Source organism: Elephantulus edwardii, unplaced genomic scaffold (assembly GCF_000299155.1).
Source record: "Elephantulus edwardii isolate Elephantulus edwardi_28Jun2011 unplaced genomic scaffold, EleEdw1.0 scaffold00315, whole genome shotgun sequence".
In the NCBI taxonomy this organism is placed as follows: domain Eukaryota; kingdom Metazoa; phylum Chordata; class Mammalia; order Macroscelidea; family Macroscelididae; genus Elephantulus; species Elephantulus edwardii.
The window spans coordinates 2,320,078-2,337,923 of NW_006400065.1; the positions used below are offsets into that span (position 1 = coordinate 2,320,078).

The 17,846-nt window shown below is 41.1% G+C and overlaps 1 protein-coding gene and 1 pseudogene across 1 annotated transcript; one reads left to right on the top strand and one right to left on the bottom strand.

Annotated features, from left to right (window-relative positions):
• LOC102857646 lies at positions 1-1,153 on the bottom strand (annotated as a pseudogene).
• An 8,640-nt stretch (positions 1,154-9,793) lies between these two features.
• On the top strand, positions 9,794-16,789 carry LOC102874698 (insulin growth factor-like family member 3-like). Its single transcript, XM_006901282.1, has 3 exons — positions 9,794-9,830; positions 16,340-16,396; positions 16,515-16,789. Exons 1-3 carry the CDS (start codon positions 9,794-9,796, stop codon positions 16,787-16,789), a joined length of 369 nt encoding a protein of 122 aa, XP_006901344.1.
• Positions 16,790-17,846: the final 1,057 nt, after the last annotated feature.

Consider the following 17,846-nt stretch of genomic DNA (forward strand, 5'->3'; position numbering starts at 1 on the left):
TTAATATCTGCTTCTGCCTCCCCACCTCTATCAGATCGGCTTCCTCCACGCTACCACCTCTTCCTCTTGGTGCCCCGTGGATTGAATGAAGTATTGTAAGAATCACATGGAGGAGGGAACCCCCTTTCCATAGAAGGAAGAAAGCCTCTTTCTCATCTCCCAACCCGATCACGGCCACTTTGGTAAAGATCGCTTCGGCTGTTTGACTGTCTCGACTTCCACCATATCTGTCTCGTGAGCTCTGTAATCATCATAGCGATGGGGGGGGGGGGCTTCGTGTAGGCAGAGCTCTAAGTTAATTACCATCCCTCTCACAGGAATCTCTGCACGAGCCTCCAGTTGGATGATCTGAATAATTACAATCACCACCCTAGCCATCTCTATCGCTATGGCCTCTGGGTGGGATAGTCATGGCGTGAACTGGAATGACCATAATCACCATATGCATAATCTCTTGGTTGTGGTGCATAATCTCTTGTCTCCTGAGAACTTGGGTAATCTCTGCTTGAATAACTATCTTTTGTAGAATATTCATCATCTCTTGGGGACAAATAAACATCTCTACATGAAGACAAGTGTTCCCTTCTTGATGGACTTCCTTTACTGTCTCTTTACATGATACAGGTGCTCTTCCACTCATTCTGCTGCTGCTTTGAAGTGGTCCTGAAGGGGCTAATCTTTTAAGAGGAGGCCCTCACCTTCGTGGCAGTTGTTCCCCTTTCACCAGCAGTGGCCCCAGGGAAGAACTCATGTTCGAATTCAAAGACTAACCACCGCCACTCATGTGACCCCCATGTGAAGGGAGTCCCTTGGTTCCTTTACTTCCTCCTCTTCCACCTTAAAGACCTCTTGGAGGACCTCTGCTTCTTGGAGGTTGGAGGGGGCCCACAACTACCACTTTCAGATGTTAGTTTAGTGGTTTGTTCCACCTTGACGGACTTTCCATTCACCTCTCTGGCTGTATCTTTGGCATCTACTGAGCTTTCAAAGGTGACAGAGGCAAGTCCTCTTGATTTGTTGGTTTCTTTGTCTTTCATCAAGAGCACATCTACAATTCATCCATATTCGCCAAATACAGCTTCCAGGCTTTCTCACTTATATCTGTATTGAGACCTCAAATGAAGAGCTTTCTTGGGTGATCAGCTTCAATCATTTCTCCCCTAGGGGTGTGTATTGTAGACCAGATGACCGACCGTTCCAAGCTCCTCTGAGCTCGCAGATTTGATCTTTGGTGAGATTTTACATGAGGACCCACCGATAGGTTGGAGGACTAGAAGAAGATGACGTTTGCACTGCTGTGCAAGCCAGTTGACATATTTTAACAAACAAAGCAGCCCTGGACATACTCACCATGTTATGCCAAGAAATTTGGAGGATAACTCCTTGCCTTATCCCATGGAGATACTTAAATACAAAGTATTAGTTTTAACTTGATAAATTATCTATCACAGCTGGCATTTGTAACTGATGTAATATAATGGTCAACAGAAACTGCACTGTGTTGTCACCCTTCAAATGCCAACTAACTAGGGTTTCTTAAATAGCTGTTTATCTAAGTCCATCTGTGCTGTGTAGACCGGCCCTGTGACTCACTTAGTATTAGATTGAGATTGAGACCAGCCCTGTGACTCATTTAGTATGAGATGAGATTCTAAGATGCATTCCAAATAGGGAGTTGGACTTCTAGATTTATTTATTATGGGGCTTGTGTATATCATGTTAGCTTATCATCTTAGCTTTCCACCCTACTGAATAATGAACAGTGCAAGTGTTGTAATGATAAGTGATTAGCCATGACTCACTTAGTAAAAGTTTAAAAGGCAAACTACAAAGGGACAAATGCTATATGGTGCCACTGTTGTAGAATGAGGCTGGCATTGGGGTGGGGGTAAGACTGAGAAAAACCGGATGAAATATGTTTATGTCATTGAAGTCTATGGGGGAGAGAATAGTCTAAAAGTATTATATTTTAGGGCATTATTTTTATCGTAGAAGTATGCAATGAGGGTTGCAGAGTGGATTATATTTGGGGGTAGGGGTTCGGTTTGGGGAGGTGCGGGGGGCATTGTGTACCAAATGAGGGATTTTTTCTTTTGCTTTTCAAGGAGAGGAGCAAACGGGGCGGGGGGGAGGGATTTGTGCGGGGAGAAGGGTGCAACAATGAATGAATGGAATTCCAAAATCTCTGTAGATGTTCATTGAAATGAAAAATAAACAAACTAAATTAATTTTAAAAAAAAGATAAAAGGCAAACTAGGCTTGCTTTAAATTCTCATACTTAAAAAAATTACTGTCATTATCACAAAAATGTAAAGCAATGTTATAGGACAGTTTAGAGGATTTGAAAAATTATGAATTGGTAATGCATTGCAGATTTGAGTGGTAATAAGGTAAGTGTGAAGTTGTAGGGTGAGCTTTTGATTTTCTGATTCCAACTCTGCACATTTCATTATAACACTTTGTTTTCTCAAGATGCCCTTTGAAATCTTCTGTTCAGCTCCTTAACTCCCTGATTTCTTACCTTTGCTTTGGCTTCTCAGCACTCTAGTGTAAATGTTCAGTGTCTTCTGATGTCCATCTTGGTCTTTTCTTCCTCTGTTTTTGTAATGATCATTTGCATTCTTTTGTTGTTGTTGTTGTTTTATTATATTTTGTGTGTGTACCATCAAATTTGATCTGATTGGTACAGGAGGAGATTGTCCCTCCTTCTTCAGCAGAGCATCTGGTGGATTTGAACCATGTGCCTCTGGGATTGCAGTGCAGCTTCTTGCCACTAGGCCACCAGAGCTCGCCAATCATTTGCATTCTTCGTGGATGATATTCTTGATGTCCTCCCACAGCTCATCTGGTCTGCAACTCTGGCCATAGTGAACAGCAGCAGCTCGTCCCAGGCAAACCCCAGGAATGGGGATTCTTGCTCCAGTTCTGAACCTCTTTCATCTCGAAGAGACAGAGTGAGTCAAACTCTCCAGCAAGTAGGAAATCCCTGGCTTTTCTCTCATCTGGTGAAGTGGCCTGGTTGCTTATTTTCCAATCAGCCTACACTAAGAGAGAATCTGTCCCTGATTTTTTTCTCTGTTCTTCTTACCCATTCTTATTCAGACCCAGTTGAGGAAATTATAACCCTCTTCAGACAAGCAACAGAGTCAGGTTGACTATTTGACAGGTAAATATCACTCCATCATCTCTCTGTCTCTCTCTGTGTTCTTCCCAGTTGTTAAGTGTTGTTGAGTGGAGCACGACTCATAGTGACAAAAGACCTGAACCCTATTCTATAACTATCGTTGTTTCTTTAGGTTCATAGATTTTCCAGAGGCATGTTGTATAGGAAGTGGATGCCCTTTCTGCTTCCAAGCCTGTTTCAATCTGGGAGATTCATCAAACACTGTCCACGATGGGTAACCATTATGGGATTTGACACACCAGTGGCCCAGTGTTCAATATCACAGCAACCCCAAGTTACTATAGTACAGAAAATTGACAGACCAGGGCTGTACCACTTAGAAGAATGTTCATACCAAACACCATTAACGCCAGGCCTGAGGGCCATAGGCCTGAGGGCCCAAATGTCTTTTAAATACAAGGCCCACCCACCAGGTCCTGGTTGACTTTAAACAAGAGGCTTCCAGCCCACAGCTCATAGTCTCCTCTTATTTTAACTGTTTTGTTTACTTGTTTGAGGGCCAGGTCCTATTGGAAATCCAGTGCTGTTCAAAACAGGTCACAGGAAACTGTTCCAAACTATACTTTCCTCTGGCAATGTCTGGTGATCTGTCTTAGTTGGTTCACAAGGGATGCCTTCTCCCCTGATGCAGTGTTTATGTCTGGAGACCATAAATGGGAAAACTTGAATAGTCACTATGGGGAATAATCCATCAGGCATTCTAAAAGCTATCCCAATTTGGCTGTCTCCTCAGAAACCTTCAGACTCCCAGCCTATCTTCACATCTGCAATTCAATTTTACTGCAAATAAAGCCTTGTCACAATACCAATTAGACAATGGACTGCAATGACCTAAAAATGGCACTGTCAATTTCAATATCCTAACTAACTTGGACAAGTTTTGCAAACTTCAACAGAAATGGTCTGCAATTCCTTCTGTCCAGGTCTTCTTTGCACTCAGAACACACACAGAACTCTATAACTTGTGTTCTCCCTTCCAGATTTTCCTCCTACATCAAACCCCTCCCAGACTCCTCCCTAATGAAGAATCTTCTTCTGTCTCCACCTTTGAACCTGCTAAACATCCCCATTTCAGCCCCCCTTCCTGTTCTATCTAATAGCACTTTCTTCTTCAACTCCTCCTTCTTTTTTTTTTTTCAAATATCTTTTTTTTAAATTATATTTTACTAATTTTCATAAACATTTACAGAGATTTTGGGCTTCCACTCATTCACTGTTGCACCATTCTCTCCACCCTCCTCCCAGTTTGTTCTTGTCCAAATGCCATAGTGCTTGTCAAAGCCAGTTCTGATCAATCTTCTTTGTCAGTGTGTCCTTTGCCATTCCCTATCACTCCTCCCTGAGAGAGACTTCACCCTGAGTCATAAGGAAAAGGGGATGGCGTATTCTCTTAGCTACTTCCTGCTGAAAAGGGACGCTGTGGGTCTCAGGGTGAAGATCTTCTCTCACTACTCTAAAGGGCCCCTTTGGCAGTAGGAAACACATAGACTATTATGGAGATTGAGTTTGGAATTTAGATGCACTCTTATTGATTGTGCTTGGCTGTACATGTTCATATCCTTGAAGATGTATCATGGGGGTGTTGCAACCTAGAAGACACAAATTTGACTAACAAGTTATAAGTACATGAGTCCAAAAATTATGGAAAAGTAAAAGAAAAGATTCTTTCATTGTTTTACAAACCCTCCCCCAGGTCCCCTCCACCATGTAGCCCTCGCTCTAGTCTCCTGTGATGACAGAAATACCCAGTTATATCTCTCTTTAAAACGGTTCTCTCCCTCCTCTGTTTCAGTGCAGTATACATTATTGAACCCATCTTACTCAGTCTCTCCCCAACCCCAAGGACAGTCCCATTTTACAACAGTGGTATTATGTAATATTTGTCCTTTTGTGACTGGGATATTTCACTCAGCATAATGTTCTCCAGAGTCAACCATTTTGAATAATATTGCATGAGTTCCTTGTTTTTTAATGCAGCATAGTATTCCATTGTGCGAATATACCACAGCTTCTCTAGCCATTCGTTTGTTGATGGGCACTTAGGTTGTTTCCAACTCCTTGCTATTGTGAACAAAGCTGCAATAAACATGGGTGTGCATATATCTGCTTGGATGTCAGCTATGGTCTCTTCAGGGTATATTCCCAGTAGTGGAATTGCTGGGTCAAATGGTATCTCTATTTGCAACTTTTTGAGAAAGCGCCACACTGCTTTCCACAGGGGTTGCACCATTTTACACTCCCACCAACAGTGAATCAGGGTTCCAGTTTCTCCTCCTCCTTCTTCTAATCCTCTTCCTCCCTATCCAGATACATGTCAAAAACCTCTCTCTTTGACACATATGCTCAGGGACTGAATTAGCTCCACCAACTTCTCCCCACTAAAACCTAGTTTTACCACATCTTCACAATTTTTCCTAAAATACCCACTTAACAGAAATAGCAGGAGCTGAGGGAATAGTCAGAGTTCATGTCCCATTCTCATCTCAGTCTCTCTCAAATCAACAAAAGGTTGGGCTCATTTACTGATGGACTCACAACCTTTCTCAAAGAATTTGTAAACCTAACTCAATCCTATGACATGACATGGAATGACCTATATGTCATTCTTTCCTTTAACCTAAGAAGAAAGGAATCAGGTGTGGAAGAAGGTACAGAACCACACAGATGCCAGGCCCCTGACTTCCCAGTAAGGGCTGAGGCAGTCCCAAAGAAAACTCCCCATTAAGATTACCGCGCAGGAGATAATGGCTGTAGGCTGCACGACCTTATCTACCTGCTTGATAGGAGGACTAAAAAAAAGTCCTGTCATAAAGCAATACATTTTAAAAAACCCTCCAAGGTCATTCAGGAACATCATGGGAATCTTACCACCTTCCTTACCTATATTACAGTCACTTAAAGAAAATACACTAATATTGACCCTACTAGTCCTGAAGACACTCTAGTTTTAAATCTCAGGTCAACACTTGACATCTGTCATAAATGACAAAAACTAAAAGAAGGCCCTCCAACTTCCCAATGAGACTCCTTAAACCAAGTCTTTAAAGTCTTTAACAGGTAGAGATGAGGTAAAAATCCAGACAACAAAAGGCAGGAGTCCAATTGTTAGCCTCTGCCATCAGGGACGCCCTCCTCTCAATAAATCTCCCAACAAGTGGCCAAGGCTCTTGCACAGCACAGAACCCCCCAAGGCCTTGCTTCAGGTGTGGCCAGATCAGCCACTGGGCAATGCATTGTCCTCACCCTATGCCTCCACCCAAGCCCTGCCCTCTCTGCTCAGGGCCACATTTAAAGTTAGACTGAGGACGGGGCACACAAAATCTGCTCTCACCTACTTTCCTAGGCAACAGAGAAAGGGACACACCTCTGGACCTCATTGATTTTGATGCTGAAGATTGAAAGTGCCCAGATTCCCACCCACCATCACCACCTCTGAATGGTGGGTTACCTAGATTGTGGCAGGTAGTCCAATTTAATTCCTTACTGATACTGGGGCAACCTACTCTGTCCTTTTCTGAGTTAAAAGGGCCTTTACATGCCTCCATACCTTTTCAATCTATTTGCAGAACGGATCATTTGGGAGGCTGGGCTCTGTGAGGAGGATGTGGCATCAGGATCGGAGGAAGACTCATGAACAACGTATGTTATGTAATATAAGCAGGGTTGTGCAACAACCCCACTTACTAAAACTGAAGAGGACCTGAGGCATTTGTTGCATAAGGTTGAGGACTACAGGCTGCAATATGAATTGAAGCTCAACCTCAAGAAAACAAGTATTCTCACCACTGGGCCACTGGCAGCATCATGTTAGACAGAGAAGAGATTGAGATTGTTAACAGTTACAGCTTGCTCAGTTCCACAACCAACATTCTTGGTACCAGCAGCCAGGAAATCAAAAGATAAATTCCATTGGGAAAGTCTGTGGTCAGGGTCCTCTCCAGAGTGCTGAAGAACAATATTGTCAATCTAGAGATTAAGGTGTACCTGATCCAGGCCATGGTCTTCACAATTACATCAGAGAGCTGGACAATGATTAAAAATGATAGAAGAAGAATTGATGCCTTTGAATTATGGTGCTGGAGAAGAGAATAGTATTGAATATACCACGGACTGCTAAGAGAACAAACAGGTCCATCCGAGAGAGGGTGAAACCAGGCTGCTCTTCGAAAGGTAGGATTTTGAAGACATACTTTGGGCATGTTGCAAAGAGAGATCAGTCTTTGGAGAGGGACATCATACTTGGAAGGGTATGATGAAGGGACAGTGCAAGAGAGAAAGACACTGGACAAGACGAACTGACTCAGTGATTGGGGTAATGGAGGTAGGGGTGTCATAGATGACGAAATTGGCTCAGGATAGAGCAGGGTTCAGAGCTGTTGTACATAGGGTCGCTATGCATCGGAGTTGACTCGACAACATCTAAACAACAACAACAAAGTCTCAGTTGTGGGGATTGATTGTCAAATCTCCCGGCCTTTGTGCACAGCCCCTATACTGTGCACTTTTAGGACATATGTTTTTCCTCACTCGTTCCTGGTCCTTCCTTGTGCCCTACCTTGTTACTTAAACATAATATCATAGACAAGCTACAAACAACCCTCACTTTCTTTACTCCGACACCATCTTGTTCTCCAGTTAGCCTGCTCTGCTTACTGGCAGATGTACAAACAACTCCTTCAGAGATCTTAGCACCCTACCTTAGCACTCTACCTCGTCATCTCATAAACTCTATAGTCTAATTCAGCATTCTATAGTCTAATTCAGCATACAATAGCCCTGTCCTGCCAGTGGTCCAGGACTTTTGTGCTATAACTTGTCTTGGACAAACTACCCATCCTGTAATTCCTAGCCCCCTTCTGCTCAGTATTTCTGTCTTAGATCTCAAAGTTGTTTCCTGCTAGATCTTTAATCACAATGTCTCTTTGCCTTTACATGGACAGATACTGACACCCGCATTTCTAACCAGTTAACCTGGTCGACCCTCTCCTAAGGTTTCCAAGACAGCATTTACCTTTTTGAACAGGCACTAACTCACAATCTGCCCCTGCTTCAGAAACATCTCAAATCCTCTATCCTCATAACAATGTTAATGATCTCTGCAGCACCGACCTTCCCACCTTTCAACACCACAGTGCATGTCTCATATCTTCAACTTTTTTTTTGCATTTATTTTATTTCAGCAAACAATAAAATTAGAGATATATTCCCCCAGTATCCAGTGCTCTTTGGATCTCAATTCTCAGGTTCTTATACAACTTGTGAGATGAGTGTTATAAAGACAGCAACCAAACCAAGTCTCTCCTTGTTATTTTCACTATAAAATTAAGTGCCTGCCGTCACCTGAAGGAGAGGAGACCTGATTAGATAATTGGATCTAGAACCAATTCCTAAAAAACAGCATAAATATTGCAACTTCTTAGCAGATAAATGCTATTGTGTCTCTCCCCCTCCCCATAGAGCCTAACTCTCACAAACCCAGGTAACTTACCTTAAGTTAGTCATTACTCTCTTCCCAAAAAGAAAGACCGTCAACTGATTGATCTTCTCACACATTATGCAATCCTAACTACTGAGTGTTCTCTACTCTCCTTCCTTGGCTTAGTCAGCTTTTTCACAATAAATACCCTGCTACGCTTTCATAGCACAACTTTAATCCTGTCACCGAGAGCAACCTCCATAAATCCCTAAATCCAACGTTTTCATACAAGCTTTCTTTAGAAACCCAAGGGGGTTAAAAAAGCAGAGCTCTCCGCAGCTCCTGTTCTGTTATTACCCAACCTCTCCAAAGTTTTTCATCTTTACATAAATAAACAACAGCCCATAGCTGTCAGAGTTTTAACCCAAATGTAAGGTCCTTCACATAAAGTCATTGCCTACCTGGCCAAATAACTAGATCCCACAGGTGAAAACTGGTCCAAGGGCACCAGCTGTGGCTACCCCTTTTGCATAAGAATCTAAAAAACTGGACATTTTTTTCTCTCCCACAATTGTCTGTTCATCTCATATCCTTCAAGATTCCCTTTCTCTCCCTTTTTGAGGAATTATGGCCCCAGGTTACCTTTAAGAATTATACTCCCACCTAATTTCTGGTCTTTATTATATTATATTATATAAACCTCTCCCTATTTATACTGATCTTATATACTTTTCTTTTTTTCCAACTCCAAGAGTTGCAAAGATAATTCTTTAGTTAATTTGTCTAATATTATTGCCCATGGGGGGAAAAAGTCTCTCCTACTGTTGGGTATGTTACCCTAACCCTATATCCCCTAGCTCATACAGCCCTCCTGTATGAGAAGGAAACCCAAGGTAAGTTTACTTTAGGATAGATACATTTAAGCTAGTGCACTAATATCCCCCAACACTCAAGAGCTCTTGAGTGTGCCCACCTAGAATCTACTGCCTACTTGTTATGAGCAGTTTAAGGGTAAGGAAAATATATTAATTTTGCTGTAACACATATTATGCGATATCTTAAATTGCTATAATTTGCTGTGAAATGCATTATGAAATATGTTTGCTGTGGAAAAATATTATAATGAATTTGATGCTTAAGTATAGAAATAAGAATATTTGTGAAAAAATATACTAGTAGTTTAACATGTCTAAATGGACCTCTTTGAGGCTGAGAGCCCCACTGACCACAGTAAGTGCAAACCCTTGATAAGGGAATGTAACTGATAACCACTTGCTGTAGAGATATTGACCTCACCATATGTGAATCCTGATAAGGGAATGAAACTTGTTGCTGCCCACATTGCTAAGAAAGTGTAACTTGTAAATTTTAAAGTAAGAATATATGTTAAGAACTTGCTATGTTATGTGTGAGAATAAATATGTTAAGAACTTGCTATATTATATGCTAGAACTAAAATAAGAAATATGTTAAGAACATGCTATATTATGTGTGAGGATTAACTTGCTATATTATATGTTAGAATTAAAATAAGAAAATATGTTAAGAACTTGCTATGTTATGTGTGAGAATTAAAATATGTTAAGAACTTACTGTATTAGACTTTAGAATTAAAATAAGAAATATGTTAACTTGCTATATTATATATTAAAAATAAAGTAAGAAATATGTTAAGAACCTGCTAAACTATATGTGAGAAATAAAGTAAGAAATGTTAGGAATTTGCTGTTAGAAATTATGTTAAGAATGTTTGTGAAAATATACTGAAGAGTTAATATGTCCAATTAGGCCTCTTAGAGGCCTAGGGCCTCCTGATCACAACAGGTGCAGACCCTTGATAAGGAGATATGACTGGTTACTGCCACGTTGCCAAGGATAGAACATGATTGGTCAAACCTATGCTGCTTTGGGACTAATGTAATTGGTTGAAAACTCAAAGTTGAATGTTATTGGTTGAATATGATGTAGCATCTAGTAGCCAAGCTAAAGGTATTTATACCCCAGAGAGCTTAACTTGAAACTCACTCCACTTCAACTGGGAAACACTGAGCTGAACACTGAAGACCCAAAGGATCTTTTCAGAGCCAAAGACCCAGAGGCTCTTCTCAGAGCTGGAGATCCTGGCCAACTCAGCAATGGTGAGCTACCAAGAATTCTGTCTGCACCAGTGGCTGTGACAGACCGAAAGGAAGAGACAAATTTGGCTCTGAGGGGGTGAGTGTTTCTCACTATACTATGATATGAATTTATTAATTGCAATGTAGATAAATTGCAATTAATGAATTAATCAATTTGGATTGTCTATGAGTAATTAATTAAGGCTCAAGGCTCATGACAGTACTGATATCTTGAAAGCGATTAGACAGGAAGCTGCATCCAAGTTTTCATGATCCCAAACATTTGAGTCCTCAGCAATTCAGGCATGGATTGGGCCATAATCCTTAAACTCCAAAAAGTAAAGGAAAAAAATGAGCAACGGGGAGGGGGGAGGGATTGTATAACAATGAAAGAATTTTTTTTTTTAACTTTTCAAAGAGAAGAGTCAACTCGGTGGGGGGGGGGTTGAGCAGGGAGAAAAGTGCAAAGATGAATGAATGGAAATCCAAAGTCTCTGTAAAATTTCATTAAAATTAATTAATTAATTAAACAAACAAATAAACAAAAAAACCCAGCAAAAACCAAGCAGTCATAACACTTTTCCTAATAAAAACTGGCATAGTTGCTACTGTAAAGGCCAGAATAGATGGTATCAGTTCCTCCTTTCACTTTTATCTTAAACTTTTATCCCAGGAATTAATTAGTGATGTAAATAGCCAATACCCTAATAAACCTGCAGGCTCGGTTAAATTAATTTGCCTTGATGTGCTTCAGTTCGGCTGTGCCCTGGACATACTCACAGCTGAGGAAGGAGGAACCTGGTTGTTTCTAGGAAAAGAACGCTGTTAGTATGTAACCCAATGTTAGGATTGGTTTTTTTAAAAAAATTAAATAAAATGTTTATTTTATACTAGTTTACTTACAAAGTTCGTATACATCGTTTTTTCACACTAGATCTTTCCCATTTCCTTTACCCACCCCTTCCTTCCACCAAACATATTGTGTGACCTTATGATTAGCATCCCTCACCCATTCTTACTCCTCTGCTTCCCCCCACTTTGAATTCTCATATACCTTTTACCAGTTATTTTTCTATTTCTACAATAATGGTCTTATATAGTATTTGTCCTCATGGGACTGAGTTAGTTCACTCAGAGTAATACACTCCAGTTCCTCCTAAGTTTAGGTAGTGATTTTAAAAATCATTACTCCTGCATGTTGCATAGTATTCCATTGTGTGAATGTACCCTAATTTCTCAGTCAATTGTAGTTGTACATTTAGGCTGTTTTCATGTTCTTGCAAAGGTGGATAATGCTGCTATGAACATTGGTGTACAAATCTGTTTGTGCCTCAGTTCTCATTTTCTTGAGGTATATTCCAAACAGTGAAATAACTGAGTCATTTGGAATTTCTATGTTCAGCTTTTTGAGAAAACATCATACTGCCTTCCAGAGTAGTTGTACCATTTTATAGTCCCATCAACAGTGTATAAGAGTTCCTATCTTGCCACATCCTCTCCAACACTTATTACTTGCTGTCCTGTTTAACTTTGTCCTTGTTATTGGAGTGAGACCATATCTCACTGTGGTTTTTATTTGCATCTCTCTTATTGCCAGTGATTTTGAGCATTTCTTCATTTGTCTGTTGGCCATCTGAATATCTTCCTCTGTGAAAAGTCTTTCCATGTCTTTTTCCCATTTTGTAATTGTGTTATCAGTCTTTTTCTTTTGGAAGCCCTGTAGGATTCTGGACACTTAACGATATGAGACCGTTTTCTGAAATGGTATTGCCAAATGTTTGTTCCCAGTCAGTAGGTTTTCTTTTCACACTGTTGGAAAATGTTTTTGATACACACAGATATTTCATTTTTAGAAGGTTCCATTCATCTATTTTATCTTTCTAGATTGTGCATTTTTGGCTGTCTTTGGTAGTGTCTTTATACCAAAGTCTAGGCCTTCTAAGCTTGATCCCAGTCTGTCTCTTGTGAACTTTATGGGTTTTGACTTTATTCTCAGATCTCTGACTCATTTTGAGTTGCTATTTGTGTATGATGTGAAATGGGGATTCTGTTTCAGCTTTCTTCAGGCAGCAGTCCACTTTTACCAGCACCATTTGTTGAAGAGGTTGTAATTTCCCTGTTTGATAGGTTTTATTTCCTTGTCAAATATCAGCTGACCATAGATAGTTGGGTCCTTTTCTGGGTTCTCAATTTTGTTCCACTGGCCTATGTGCTTGTCATCGTACCAGTACCATGCTGTTGTGGTTACTATCATTGTATGGTGAGTTTTGAGGTCGGGGAGTGCTATCTCCCCCACTTCATTTTGTTATTCAGGGTCTCTTTCCTCTCCAAATAAACGTGACAATTTTTCTTTCAATCTCCTTGACAAAGAAATTTGATATCTGTATTGGGATTGTGTTATACATGTAGATTGCTTTTGGTAGGATTGTTATTTCCACAATATTGAGTTTTTCTATCTAAAAACTCTTCTCTTCTCCAGCACCACAGCTCAAAGGCATCAATTCTCCTTCTATCCTCCTTGGTCATTGTCCAACTCTCTGATGTGTAACAAGTGATTGCGAAGACCATGGCCTGTATCAGACGCACCTTAGTCTCCAGAGAGACACCATTGCTCTTCAGTACTTTGGAGAGGTCCTTAACAGCAGACTTTCCCATGGCAATGTGCCTTTTAATTTCCTGGCTGCTGGTGCCAAGACTGTTGATTGTGGAGCCAAGCTAGCTAAAGCTGTGTACAATCTCAATCTCTTCACCGTCCATCCTGATGCTGCCAATTGGTCCAGCGGTAAGAAGAGTATTGAGAATACCATGGACTGCTAGGAAAACAAACAGATTTGTCCTGGAAAGGGTTAAACCGGGTTGGAGGCAAGGATTCTGAGGCTCTGTCTAACATACTTTGGACATGTTGTGAGGAGAGACTGGTCCTTGGAGAAGGACATCGTGCCTGGGAGGGTGGAGGGACAGCGCAGGAGAGGAAGGCCCTCTATGAGGTGGATTGATTCAGTGACTGGGATAATTGGAATGGGAGTGTCAGAGACAGTGAGATTGGCACAGGACAGAGCGGAGTTTAGGGCTGTTGTACATAGGGTCGCTATGAGTCGCAAGCAACTCGACGGTGCATAACAACAACAACTATCTAAAAACAGGGAACAGTTTTCCATTTATTAAGATCTTTTATATGTACATTGTATTTTATAGAGTCTTTAATTTCCATTATATTTTGTTCATTTACACTGTGGATTTTTGAAGACTTCTATTAAATTTATTCAAGGTTTTTTTTCCTCCCTTGCATACAGCTATGACTTTTCTTCTCTCTATTAAGAAATATCCATGCTTCTCTCAGTTGTTCAGGAAATATTCATGCTTCTCTTGCAACATGTAGGTTTCTTGGGTGTGGCTGGCTGGCTGATCACATTAATTTAAGTTGCAGTTATTGTCTCAGCCTCCTCTGTGACTTCTCCACTGCCTCCCTTGCAGGCTAGTCATGAAGGATGGTGCCCAGAGCTGTGGGTAAGTCAGTCCTGGCCTCAAGTCCGGCCTAATTGTCATTGTATTCTGCTTGTATCGTCACAAATCTATTCTCTTTCCTCTATTCTGTTGTGGATTTTGTTGTTATTGTTGTTGGTATTGTTATTGCTGTTAGATGTTGTTGAGTCAAATACCATGTATAGTGACCCTGTGAACAACAGATCTGAATCTCGTCTTATTCTGCCATTTGCAATATCTCTTGACATATCTGAGCTCATTTCTGCAGTCACTGTGTCAATCCATCTGGTTCAAGGTCTTCCTCTCTTTCACTGACCTTCTGCCTTTCCAAACATTATGTTCCCTTCCGAGGAACAGGCCCTCTTTCTCCTACAACACTGGCTCCTGAAATACTTCAGTGTCAGCCAATTCTTTCTGGTACAATGATTCTGTCTGTTCTCTCCATCTTCTTTTGATGCTTCCTGTTTCACTCAAGATTCCTTCCATAACAGCTCTTAGTATTGCAACGTGAAGCTTGAATTTGTTTTTCAGTTCTTTCAGCTTGAGAAATACCAAATGTGTTCTTCCCTTTTTATTCTCCAATACCAGCTCTCTGCACATTTTGTAACAATATTTTGCTTTGTCTTCTTGAGCTGCTCTTTGAAATCTTCTGTTCATTTCTTTTACTTCAGCTTATCTTTCCTTTGTTTTGGCTTCTTTATGCTCTAGTGAAATTTTCAGAGTCTCTTCTGACATCCATTTTGGTTTCTTCTTTCTCCTCTATCTTTGTAGTGGCCTTTTGCTCTTTTGATGGATAGTATCTTTAATGTCAACTCACAACTCATTTGGTCTTTGATCATTGGTGTTCGGTGCTTCAAAGCTGTTCTTAAGATGGTTTTTAAATTCAGGTAGGATAGACTCAAGATCGTATTTTGGTTCTCATGAACTTGTTTTAATTTTCTAAAGCTTCATTTTGAACTTACACATGAGTAATTAATGATCTGTTCCACAGTCAGCACCTGGCCTGGTTTTGACTCCTGATATTGAGCTTCTTCAATTATTCTTTCCATAGATGTAGCCACTATGATTCCTATGGAGTCCATCTAATGAGGATCGTGTGTAAAGTTGCCATTTGTATTTTTTTTAAAGCTATCTGTAGGGGAGCTCTGGTGGCCTAGTGGCAAGAAGCTGCACTGCAGTCCCAGAAGTACATGGTTCGAATCCACCAGATGCTCTGCCGGGAAAGGAGGGACAATCTCCTCCAGTACCAGTCAGATCTGATTTGACGGTACACAGACACACACACACACACACACACACACACACACACACACATAATAATAAAATAAAATAAAAAAAATTAAAAAAAGCTATCTGTGATGAATAAATCACTGATTGTACAAAATATCTGACCTTGTGTCTGTCATCAAGTCTGTACTTTCTGACTCTTTATCCTTCTTCATTGTTTCTAACTTTGGTGTTTCACTTACCAATTATCTTAATTTCATGCTTGATCACTTTTGGATTGCAAAAATTTGGTAAAAGTCTTCAATTTCCTCCTCTCTGAATTGGTGATAGTAACTTTTAAATAATCAAGCAGATACCTAAAATACACAGCTGTTTCTTCTGGTCTTAAACGTGTTTGAATGATTTCAACCTAAAACGCTTCCTTCCTAGTTTTTTTTTTTTGTTTCAAATATGACATCATACCATTTGCATACGGAACGAATTTGACCTCCCTCTGTTTGCAAATGAGCCATCAGAGCTCCTGAAATGTTATGGGCTCCACCAGAGGGAGCTCTGGTGACGTAGTGTTGGGAAGCAGTGCTGTATTCCCAAAGGCGTGCGGTTCGAATCCACCAGCTCCTCTGCAGAAGGGTGAACAATCGCCTTCCACGTGAAGACCTACTGGGAGGTCAGCAATGGGTCGGTTCTGACTACACAGCACACAACAACAACACAGCTCTTTATGGATTTATCATAGAAGATGGCTTTTTAACATACTGAGAAACTTTTCTCCTATTTCTATTTTTTTTTTATCTACTTTGATAGTGTGCTGAGTTCTGTAAACATTTTGTTTTTCTTTGGACATCTTTTTCTTTTTTATTAACTGTTGAGGTGATCATTTGTCCTCTTCCTGTCTCTCTCTCTCTCCTTCAGCACCTGTGTATATATTTTCGGTGTCTCTGCTCCTTTGGTGTTCAAAGGTCATCGCAGGTGAGTACACAGATGGGAAAGAGGGTCGGGTGAAGTGACTGCCTTCTCTCTCAATGTTTGAGAGCTTCCTCTGGGGATCCTGGTTCTCCTTGGACTTACACCAACATTATTGGCCTAGATTCTTCCATTGGCTCTGGAATGTGGTTGTGCCAACCAGCGCCAAAGTGTGGAGACCAGATCTACAACCCTTGGGAGCAGTGTTGTGATAACGACACCATCCTACCTCTGAACAGAACTCGGCAGTGTGGTCCTAACTGCACCTTCTGGCCCTGCTTTGAGCTATGCTGCCCGGAGTCTTTTGGCCACCATGGAGCATTGACTGTGAAGTTAAAGGTTCTAGGAGTGAAGTCGCAGTGCATTTCTTCCCCTATCTCCCGCGTCTGTAGCAGGTAACCATTTGGTCCCTGCCCTTGGCTAGGGACAGTTAGAGAGAGAAGAATATGAAGGATCTGGGTATCTTCTAAGACTTTTTTTCACTTGTATTTTAACTTTTGTCGATTATGATCTTGTTTTGTCAATTATGATCCTCTCATTTCTTTGTCTGTATTTCACAATTCCTTGGTCTCCCTTTTTGTTTTCCCAGACATATCCAGCTTTCTCCAAGGCATTTTGGAAAAAGAGGTTGAGGTATGTCCTGTTATCTGAGAACTTGGTAAAGAAGCCTGAGATGAACACATTTAGAGATTGGAAAGGGGGTGGGGGTGGGGTGGTAGGGGAGATTCCTAAGTGAGAAATTTTGACTCCTGGGTAAAGCTTCTGTGTCATTTTCCAGGCCTGGTTAAGCAAGTAAGAGGCCTCACAGTGAAAGTGGCTCTCGCCAAGCAGACTTGGTGCATGGTCAGTCAGTGCATCGCAGTCTTTGAAAAGAGTAAGCCAAGGACTCAGGCCATCTGACTGGCCATGTTCTTTCACATGCCTGCTCTCCTAGCCCAGGGAGCTGCAGCGGCCAAGGAATTCTGGCGCCAACCCAAAAGCAGGCAGTTCAAATCCACCAGCTGTTCTTAGAGAGATGGACAATCTCTTCCCATGCCGTTTGTTGTTGTGTACTGTGGAGTGTGAAGTGACCCAGAGCTCACCCTCCCGTGGCTTTTCAGAAGCAGGAAATGGCATGGGAGGGCACTACCCATCTTTCTTTGGTGGAACAGCTGGTGGATTTGAACAGCACGCCTTCGTGTTGGCAGTTTAGCTTCTTACCGCTAAGCCACCAGAGCTCCCATGCCTCTGAAACCCCTTCGGAAGGTCAGTTAGGAGTAGGTTCTGACACGATGGCCATGAGTTGAGTTGAGCTGCACTCTCCACACAGGAAGCTCCAGGGGAGGGCTTTGGTAGAGGTGAATGAGTGAGAGAATGACTAGTGATATCGAGTTTCTTTTCAGAAGTTGTTGCTCATTTATATTTTTTTAAGAAATTACCTACTCAAGTTGTTTGTTTTAATTTGGGTTGTTTGGTG